This window comes from Populus euphratica, unplaced genomic scaffold (genome assembly GCF_000495115.2).
Source record: "Populus euphratica unplaced genomic scaffold, PopEup_1.0 scaffold106.1, whole genome shotgun sequence".
NCBI lineage: Eukaryota > Viridiplantae > Streptophyta > Magnoliopsida > Malpighiales > Salicaceae > Populus > Populus euphratica.
The window spans coordinates 569379-580625 of NW_011499991.1; the positions used below are offsets into that span (position 1 = coordinate 569379).

The 11247-nt window shown below is 30.3% G+C and overlaps 2 protein-coding genes across 2 annotated transcripts in view; both read left to right on the forward strand.

The window, feature by feature from the left end:
* LOC105140406 (ankyrin repeat-containing protein At2g01680-like) overlaps positions 1-2591 on the forward strand; it is a 3219-nt gene extending 628 nt beyond the window's left edge. The window contains exons 2-5 of the mRNA XM_011047216.1: positions 4-293; positions 400-459; positions 1469-1546; positions 1784-2591. Of these exons, the coding sequence (XP_011045518.1) occupies positions 4-293; positions 400-459; positions 1469-1546; positions 1784-2452 (1097 nt within the window). The 3' untranslated portion in view covers positions 2453-2591. The remainder of the gene's footprint in view (positions 1-3; positions 294-399; positions 460-1468; positions 1547-1783) is intronic.
* A 3416-nt stretch (positions 2592-6007) lies between these two features.
* On the forward strand, positions 6008-7024 carry LOC105140399 (steroid 5-alpha-reductase DET2-like). The gene has a single exon (XM_011047208.1). It carries the CDS (start codon positions 6049-6051, stop codon positions 6943-6945), a length of 897 nt encoding a protein of 298 aa, XP_011045510.1. The 5' UTR covers positions 6008-6048; the 3' UTR covers positions 6946-7024.
* The last annotated feature ends 4223 nt before the right edge of the window (positions 7025-11247 follow it).

Consider the following 11247-nt stretch of genomic DNA (forward strand, 5'->3'; position numbering starts at 1 on the left):
AAGGGCAGAACATTCTTCATGTAGCGGCCAAAAATGGAAATGGCAATGTGGTTAGGTATATACTCAAACAGGACCGGAAGCCCGACGCACCGCTGCTAAATGCGATAGATGAGGATGGAAATACACCTTTGCATTTGGCAGCAAGGTATGGCCATTGCATGGCTACATTTCTTCTTGTGAGTGACAATCGCGTTGAACGTTTCATTGTTAACAATAGCAATTGGACACCATATGAGTTGGCTGAAGAATTTTCCGAAAGAACTGAAGAGATATACATAAAAACAGATGAAATGGTATGCTATTAATTTGATCATCATTTATGGAGCTACAAAATTCTATATATTTTAGGAATGTTTCTGTTTTAATATTTTGGTATCTGGGCTTCCTCTTTGTTGCCAGCGTGCCAAGGAACGAAGGCAGTTTGATTCAAAGAACACTACCCCTGCGCCCGAGATCAAGGTATTTACGTTTATGATTATGATAAGTTTTTTTATTTAAGAAACAATGTTTTTTATAAAATACTATCCAAAAAAAGAGAGGATGGATTAATTAAATTTTTTTTTTATTAAATAGATATCTTTTATATCTTTATTTCAATAAAATCATGAAAAATTTTGTCCATATTTATTATTTTAATTGCTTTTAGGTTTTTATGGAATAAAAACATAGCTAAAAAAAATATATTTTTTAAAAGAAAATCATCAATTCATTATTCTTTTATCTTTTAATTAAAACTTATTTATAAGATTATGATAGGTTGTTATTAAAAAAAATAATTTTATAAAAACATTACTAAAAAAAATGGAACGTATTAATAAGGAAAATGGTTTTGATTAAAAAAATACAGATACCTTTTTTATTTTTATTTCAAATCAATTTAAATTATTTTTTTATCCTATAGAATTTAAATTATTTATGAAAATTAATTTTTATTGTCATGTAATTAAATAAAAAGAATTAAAATATCTCGCAGCACGAGATAAAAGATCTTTTATATATATATATATATATATATATATATTGTCTTTTGTTTTGTGTTAGTTAACACTAACAACTCTTTCTCAGTTTCTCTATTTTATAGGATTATATAATTTTCAATTTATTCTATATATTAAATACACGCATCAATTTCTAAGTTCCCATATAAATTTTTTTTATAATGTTCATGATTAAATACTCACACTCTTTTTTATATTCTATATATTAAATACGAACATTCTTTTTTATATTAACAATATTTAACTTGGAATCCTACTGTTGGTACTTGGCTTGTATTCGCAAAATTCGTAAGCCCTAAAACTGTACTTCAGCTTAATTATCTCATTTATCTCAAATGACTTTTTCTCAAACATGAACCAGTTTCATTTGCTTAGATTGTTGTCTAGCCATAGCACACACAGAGAGCACTGCATTTTAACATATATTATTATTATTATTATTATTATTATTATTATTATTTTGGACACAGAAAGAAGTTGATTCAAATAAGATGGATACAGAAGAGGCATCACCAAAGGACGAAATGGCGGTTGGGTATTTTAACTTGGTATTTTTGCTTTTCTTCTTTCTTTTTTTTCCCCCTTGCCATCCCTAATCTTTTAAACTTCTAGTTCAAGCCCAATTGATTTAACTTGTATACCATTATTTTAAAAAATTCTAAATAATTCCAGAAAATTACTGGTTCTGCGAAAGGCATTTGAAGGTCAACGTTTTTGGATGCAATTGAGGAAGTGCCAAGAACTCATTAAACAATTAAGTTTTTTCCCCCGTGCTATATATGCAGTTGATAACATTATCGATCTTATTCTTCAATGCCCGCCCTAAGAAATCCCTCAAGGACCTTTTCCCTGTTACTCGACTACCTATGTCACGAGCAAGAGAGGAAACAAAGGCCATGATAGGGAATGTTCTAGTGGTAGCAGTGCTTGTTGCTGGTGTAACCTTTGCGGGTGTTATACAACTGCCACAATCAAGGGATAACAATAACTCAAGCCATCGTCTTCATGAATTTAACAGCACTTATACAGCCTCCCATTACATCAATTATGAGCATCTTCTGCGTGGTTATTTATTTCTCGATGTGGGGGCTTTATGTATCTCTGTGGTGGCAGCTCTATTCCTTCTTTTGCCACTCGTTCATTATCCCACATTTCAAATCTCTGCAGTTGGGTTTTCAATATTCATGGTTTGTTCGGCTATTTACATGATGTTCGGGGCATTCCTTTTGTGTGTGAACATAGCATTCACAGGATCCCATCGTTGGTTGTTAACAATCATCATTACAGGGGTGGCCGTTGTTTTTCCTTCGGTTATTTCGCTATATTTCAACAAAGTTCGTCTACAGGTTCTCTTGCACTATTTCTACTACGGCCTTTTTTTACTGCTTATCTACATTAGGGGCTGGCGGCTGCCTAATAAACTCTCTGATCTCAAGAGAAGGCACAATCTCTAGTAAGTTCAGAGGTCGGGATTTTGGGATCGATAACATCTTGGATTGTGTCTGTCTAGCGATTGTGCATGGTAATAATTTGAACTTGTAATCACTCTTGCGTTTCCAATTGAATGTATGCGCACTTCTACTCTTTTTTCTTTCTTTTCTTTTAAGCATGCATTTACTAGACTCCTTTTGTTGTTGTTGGATTGAGTAAAAAAAAAAATTAAATCAAATATTCAAATTAAGATATCAACTTGGTTGCTCTTAACAGTACTAAAATGGCCGTCCCATAATCGTTGACACGTTGCATTACGATAAAATCAACAAACATCCATCCGTCCCATCCCTGCTCTAATTTGAATCAATAAGGTTCAAGGCATTTGCTTTAGATTTGACTTCACCCTTGCTGAGTAGATAAAAAGAGCTAGAACTTCAGGATTTTTTCTCAAGGTAAAAGAACGAGCAATTTCAAAAAAGGGTTTTGTTCTAGGAAATACAGCCAACACTACCACCCCACCATCAATAGCGATTTCAAAATCCTTTCGTATGTTGTCAGCTTTACAAAGTTAATTTTATAAACACCAAGGTTATTATCCTCTTTTCATTTTTCTCTTCATTCACCAACGTTACTATAAACTTTTGCATGAAATCCTTAAACCATGTTATATAATAATGTGTCATGTTATCATATAATATTGGTAATGTGGTAATAATTATTTTTCAAATTATTTTTTATTTTAAAATATATCAACATAATATATTTTTTATTTTTTTAAAATTATTTTTAATATTAACACATCAAAATAATCTGAAAACATTTAGATTGTGTTTGGTATTATGGTAACTGTTGAGGTTGTGATTTGAAAAAAATTATTTTATAAAAAATACTTTTAGTTGAGGTTAGTTTGAAAAAATAGGTGTTTAGTTAAAACTGTTATTGAAATTGAGGTTAAAGAAAAAGTAGTTTAATGTGTTTGGTTAAGATTGTTTTTAAAATTAAGATTATAAAATAATTTTTAAAAATATATATTAATATTGATGATTTTTAATTTAAATTTTATGGATTTAACTATTGCTATTACATCATGAAATATATCACACTTAAAAAAATTACTTTAACAAAAAACTATCTACAATTTCATTATCTATAAAATTTATTTGACAAGAACTACAAAATTAGATAAAATATTATCAAGAATAAAATTAAAATTACAATACGAGTGAATTTACTTCACCTTAAACTATTTAAAAAAAAATTATTATTCATGTTGATGTAAACAGTATAAGTAAAATTAATTAACTATACTAATTTAAAAAAAAAAACTATTTAGCGAACAGTGGAGACATCCTCCATTGTTCACTGAATAGTAGCTTCAGTTTGGCCGCGCAGAAAGCAGCAATTTATTGTTTTTCATTTCCCTGCGTTTCACACACAATAAATTGGGGATCCGTGCACAGTAAACAATTTTTTTTTACCAAACATTTGCTTAGTGTGTTTTTGAAAAAACGTAACCTTTCCTCGTAGCCAAACAGGCTTTTAAAATATTAACTTAAAACAAAAATAAATTAATTTTTTTTTAAATATATTTTTTTAAAAAAACAACAACTTCAAAACACTAGAAAACCTCTGGTCATACCTAAATTGTCTCCATCTAAATTAGTTTATTTACCAAAAATAAATTCTTAAAAGGGTTATTTGCCCGCCCTTTCTGTCTATTGACTTAGTTTTTTTTTTTATATATATATATATATATATAATTTCTCGTGTGTGTTAAATATCTAAGTTGTCCTCACACCTAAAAAGTTAATCAATCGCTGCTTTCATTTTTTTTTATTTATGTTTATTATTACTACTCCAAACAGTGAAACCTAATACCACCATACTGAATAGAGGTTTTTTTTTCCGATTAGATATCATTAAAATACGTCAATTTAACATCGAAAAAAAAATATCTCAATTACTTTTTTATGAAAAAATAAATCAGAAAATGAAATTCAAATCTTGGAATTTTAACAGCGTCTGCAAAAAACAAAATAAACAAAATGGGATCATTGTTTAAGAACTTACCTAAAGCATTTTAATGAGAGTTTTTGTTTGTTAAAAGTATTAATTCCAAGCCATAACAAACGGATTCAAGGATAAATGAATGTTACGACTAATTGTGTATTTAATAATGCAGTATATGATATTTTTATAAATATATATGTTTTAATTAAAAATGTATTAAAATTATATATTTTAAATATTTTAACACCAACACAGCCATTTAAAAAATACTATAAAAATCATTGATTTAATATATTTTTACATTAAAAATTTTTTTAAAAGTATTTTAAAAAATGAGTGCAACAACTTTACCAAATGAAAGCTAAATGGGCTTCGAATTTGGTCATTCGTGCATGACGCTGATTGATTTTCAAAATTTGTAATTTTTTGTTATTTTCTTAAAATCAACAGAGAAAATTTGGACAAAATCTGTCAAAAGTTAGTGATTATTTTGGGTTAATTGAGAAATTAGAAGGGTTTTTTCTTTTATTTTTGTAGTATATGAACAGTTTCTGTAATTGGTAATTGATTAGTATCATAAAATCATGCGGACCAATTGGATTGTACCTATAGCGATATTTTGTGATTTTTTTAGCATAGATTAAATATATTTTTTTTATTGTAAATTAGTTATTTTAGTATTTTTAAATTATTTTAATATGTTTGATATCAAAAATAATTTTTTTAAAAATAATTTTTTAAATAAAAAGTATTTAAAAAACAATTTTTACCTCCTCTATTAACTCTACAGATAAAAAACAAAAAGAAGACGCCCTTACATATGTCACAAAATCAGTTTGTGAAATAGTGTTACGAGTGCTCGACAAGTTTGTTTAGATAGTTTACAAAGTCATAGTTTGTTGCAAGGAGACTATCGTTGGACTTCATTTTAAATCTTATTTGAAAGTGTTATATATTTGTTTTTTAAATTATTTTTTATTTATAAATATATTAAAATAATTTATTTTAAATTATTTTAAACATATTATATTAAAACAATTTAAAAATATTAAAAAATAAATTTTTAAAACTATAAAAAATATTTTTTTAATCATGTATTTTTAGGTTAACTTACACATACATTAACTATTTTTCTAAGATTTTAAAATTAAGAATTAAATAATTTTTTAATGGTTTTGAGATTTTTAATTTTTAAATTAATAATTTTTAAAGAATAAATGAAGACTTCATCATGTGTGCACGTAATTAAACAATATAAGATAGAAACATGCTAATATAACATGTGTATTGAATTACTGGATTTACTTGGTGTCTACGACATGTACCAACCACAAATGACCGTCAGATTTGACTTAGAAGCATGATACGGTAAAGTAGGATAGTACTGAATTACTGGATTTACTTTGTGCCTAGGGCATGTGCCAATCACAAATGGTATTTGGAGAAGTTGGGATATATATATATGATTTTTTATTAAATAATAAATAATAGAAAGATAATAAATGATTAGATATTGAAATCAAATAATAAATAATAGTAAGATAATAAATGATTAGATATTGAAATCAATAATATAACATTTTCATCACTACGCGAGTTGCCAGTCATGGTGTGCTATCATGATGCTCCATTTTACTTCTATAAAATGCCTTTTTTTAGTACATCATCACTCCAAATCTATCATCAGCAACAAACTAAGCAAGCAACAATGGCCTTGTTAGACCAGAGCTTCTTTCATTACAGCCTCCTAGCTTACTACCTCCTAGGACCCCCTACCTTCATTGCCCTAAGGTTCTTTCAATTCCCATATGGCAAGCACAACCGTCTAGGATGGGGACCTACAATTTCTCCACCTTTGGCTTGGTTTATCATGGAAAGCCCCTCCACTTTGCTCCCCCTCATCCTCTTTCCCTTTGGCCAACACTTCACAAATCCCAAAGCTCTAGTTCTCATGTCTCCTTATCTCATCCACTACTTCCACCGCACTTTCATCTACCCGCTTCGCATTTACCAACGTACCTCTCAACAGAATACCAAAACCACTATTGGTTTCCCGTTGATTTTGACCTTTAATGGATTTTTGACTCAAGCATTGAATACTTACATACAGGCTAGGTGGGTTTCTCATTATAAAAGTGATTACGATAGTGATGGTGGTTTGTTTTGGTGGAAATTCTTTGGTGGATTGGTGGTTTTTCTGTGGGGCATGAGAATTAATATGTGGGCTGATACGGCTTTGTTGGTTTTGAAGAGTGAAAGTGGTGGATATAAGGTGCCAAGAGGAGGGTGGTTTGAGCTGGTAACTTGTCCTAACTACTTTGGAGAGATTGTGGAGTGGCTTGGATGGGCAGTGATGACTTGGTCATGGGCTGGGTTTGGTTTTTTCCTCTATACATGTTCTAACTTGGTGCCTAGGGCATGTGCCAATCACAAATGGTATTTGCAGAAGTTTGGAGAGGATTATCCCAAGAATAGAAAAACAGTGATCCCTTTCTTCGTTTAGTTATTGATAGAACTGCGTAGAAGGAAGAATTTGAAGAAGAAGAAGAAGATATTATTAGCTGTTATGTTAATATATATCTATATATATGTATGTATGTATTAAGAACAATAAAATTATTATTAGTTGTTATGTTAATATATATCTGTATGTATGTATGTATTAAGAACAATAAAATTCCAATACCTGAGGAGCTTTTAGTTAATTTAACTCTTGCAAAATATCAACGGGGATCCTTGACCCACCTTAACAGATCCGAACACAACGTTAACTGCAATAACGACCACCTAGTAAAACAGAGCGAAAGTCTCCAAATAATCTCCATTAATACACAAATATTAGAGAAACACAAAATTTTGCATCAAATCATCAACAATGGCATCCTCCTTTGATTCATTCAACCCTGAAGGATATCAAAATGACCCCACAAAGCAGCATGTCCAACGTGATTATGATGTTGGCTACCCAGGTGATGACACATCATTCCCTGGGGCAACACCATTGGCTCAATAAAATTTCTTCAATGACAACATCATGCATTCTTCTGTGTATGGGTTTGGTATGCCTTCTCCAAGTCCAGAATTTCCCTCAACTTTTGAGTCTGAGGTGTTTGAGACTGGTGGTGGTGGTGGGGTGTGTGTGTGTGTTTTGGCGCAAGTGAGTTTTGTTTTTGTTTGTGGAATTGGGTTATATTCGCTTTCTTGATTGGATCTGGATTTGAGTATTGTACATTTGGAATTTGCAATGGGGCTATGGTTTAATGACTGGGGAGGTGGAGTTTGGAAGAGAAAATTTGATATATATAATTTTGATTGACGTTTGATGTTTCAGAATTAAGATGATCGAATTATGTAGGATGATTTAATTGAAGATAAGCATCGATTTTATAAATTTGGGATCATCTCATTCTCTTTTTTTTTTATTATTATTATTGGAATAGATAAACTATCATTAAAAAAGGTCTTGGGAGACCATAAAAGGAAAAGTTGATGATGATGGGAGCCTAAACCATCTGTTTTTAGAAGCAGCAAGACATTGATTTTAAAATCTTGTTCTTGAGACATTGCTAATTTATTGAATATCAAGTTTTTAATTAGAATTGAAAGGGGTTTAAACAATCAAATTAAAGTCTTCTTTTTCTTTTTTTATTTATTAAAGAATTGATTGGTATAGAAAGCAGTCATTCAAAGGCTTTTTGAATATCCTCTAGTAAAACAGTTAAGAGTTCATCTTTTCAATAGTTTTTTTTATTGTTCCCTGATTAGATTGATATGAAGCAACGACAGTACTAAAACCTCTTTGATTTTTACATGCTGCTAATTTTGCATTACACCATACTTGTATTGCACTATGGCTAATTCAAAATCTTAATGTAAAAGAGGGCTTCTAATTTTTATAGATTCATCGGAATATTGTCGAAATCTTCTAGAGTAATCTTTGTTTTTTCTTGATCATTTATATTGTATTTCTCTAATTATCTTTTTACGATCCTTTCTGATGAAAATGAACTAGAACAGACTATAATTTGCTGCAACAGATAGCTTTCTTTCTTATGGTGAATTGTCAGTGCAGAGTTGCATGGTTTTTGTTTTGGCTGATCACATGCAGATATGAAGTGGAAGTTCAAAATCTTCTTATGTGTAGGGGATGATAAGGAAGGCATCATATGGATAAAAATTTGACATCTTATGCTAATGAAGATTTCACATACGTATTTTGCAGGCAGAATGCCCTCCATCTAGAGGAAAAGGAAAAAAGAGAGAAGGAGATGAGAAACCAGATCATCAATGAAGCTGAAGAGTATATACGGGCTTTTTATGAGAAAAGGAAGCAGAATTGTGAAACTAACAAAGCTCAGAACAGAGAAAGAGAGAAGGTAAAATTTCTGTAAAGACACTTTTCCAATGATTCTTCCCCATTTCTTTCGACGTGCAGATCCGCACTGAAGTTTTCTACATTCCTTCCAGCTTTATTATGATGTGCTTTTCTGCAGCTGTACTTGGCAAACCAAGAGAAGTTTCACAAAGAGGCAGATAAACATTACTGGAAAGCCATTGCAAAGATCATTCCTCGAGAGGTGCCAAGTATTGATAAAAGAAGGGGTAGAAAAGATGATGAAAAGTAACCTTCCATTGCTGTAATTCAGGGTCCAAAGCCCGGAAAACCCACTGATCTTTTAAGGGTGAAACAGAACCCTCCACATCACATGATGCCTCCCTCTCCCACATCTGCCAAAGGTGGGAAGGATGAAAAGAATGGGAAAGATGCCAAGGATGTGAAAGTTGAGAAAGATGGAAAGGATGAAAATGAAGGGAAAGATGCCAAGAAGGGAAACCCTCCTACACCAACTGCTGCTACTGCAGATGCAGCTGCGACTGCCGATGAAAACAAGCCTGCTTCACCTTCTAAAGGCATTGCCAAGAGCACTTCACTTGACTCATCAAAATTAGATGCTCTTGTTGCTGCCGTTGCTGAAGGTAAGCAAGCTGCTGACATTGAACCAGCCACTGCTTCGTAATGGCACCCCATAGTTCTTTCTACCAATTCCTATTTGCCTTCCAAGCTCACATTATGTTGAATGCGAACAAGCTCAGCTCTCTACAGATGTTACCGAGCCTGTGGCACGGACTGTTTAGAGTTTCTTCCAACCTTGTTTGAGATGTAGTAATGGTGAAGTTGAAAGTATTTTTTATTAAGAAATATATTAAAATAATATTTTTTATTTTTAAAAAGCTATATATCAAAATAATTTAAAAACATAAAAAATAATAATTTTTAGTAAAAAAATCAAAATTTTTGGTAATACGGTTTATGTTTCATATGCAAACTGTGGTGAAAATCCTTCTTATTTTTTTAAAATAAATAAATATAATTTCATCATTTTCATGTTAGTGATGTAAGGAATTTTTAATTTTTTCTTTTTTATGAAAGTGATTTTGAGCTTCAAATTTTTAATCCCTCGAAACTTTATTTTTATAGGCCAAGCATGAAAGCCCATGGACCATTGTCTGATTGAAACGGGCCTTGACTACAGCTAACAAAGTTTGGTCTAAGAATGAAAAAGTCCATGGATCATTGTAAGATTAAGATGGGCCTAGTGAGACAACAGCATGCATAGGAGGCCATAGATATTTTAATTGGTCCCTCTACTGGTAAGCAATATTTAATTAGGTCCTTCTATTAATATACGGTTGCATTGTGTCCTTCTATAGCACTTAGCATTTGGGAATGCGTTTGAAACCACATTTTATAAAAATTTAAAAATTATTTTTGTTAAATCCTTTTAAAAAATAAAAAATATTATTTTAATATATTTTTAAACGAAAAATACTTTAAATTATAAATGTTATCTAAATCCCAAACAGCCAATAGTTGAGAAATTATAATGTGAAACACGTACCTAATCCGATTAGAATTTCATGTTTTTAATAAAAAATCAAATAGTTTTTGCTAAATAAAAGAAAAAAATCTAAAATTAAAATTAGATAAAAAAAACATTTATTCTTGTCCACGTGTCACAATATCATTCATCAATTATTGTTACTAGGTTTCCATTTCTACGAAGACAAAAAATGATGATTTCGACGACAATGAAGCAGCAAAGCTTTCTAGCAGTTACTGGGTTTCCATTTCCACGAAGACAAACGAAATTGGACATATTTATATTTCCAACTCCAGCTCCAACATCTTTAGTACTACGATTCGACAACAACTCCACTTGTTGTCTTATTAAGGTCTCTTTTATCTGGAAAAAATAAATAGAAGTTGAGAAATAATTTTTTTCATGGTTTGATTTGGGTTTTTGGATTTTTTAGAACTGTTTGGAATTAATATATTAATTATTAGTATGATAAGGATGTTTGTTAAATATTTATAAATAAAAATAAATTAAAAAATAAATTTTTAAATCTAAAAACTCCAAAATGATTTTTTACCACCATTGTGGTCAAAGGCTAGCTTTATAGACCTAAATGAGTGGCTTTTAAAAAATATAAGCCAAGCGTGGCATGCCACTTAGGCCCAGACATTTGATTTTTTATTTAAATTTTATTGAATTAAAATAGATTAATTAAATATATGTATGGGATTTTTCTTTAATTATTCCTTAACTTCTCGTAATCGATAATATATATATATATATATATGTATATATATATTTTAAAATTTTCCCAAATATTGATGGTTAAATATAAGGATAATTTCCTTTTGTTTTGCTCGAGGGAAAGTTTTTTTTTAAGTGAATTTTAGAGAAAATAAATTATTTTTTAATATTTGATAGTATTATAGAAAATATATTGAAAAACA

What these genes read in the sequence shown, in the direction of transcription:
- LOC105140399 (XM_011047208.1), top strand. Translation starts at nt 6,049, where the DNA reads ATGGTGTGCTATCATGATGCTCCATTTTACTTCTATAAAATGCCTTTT.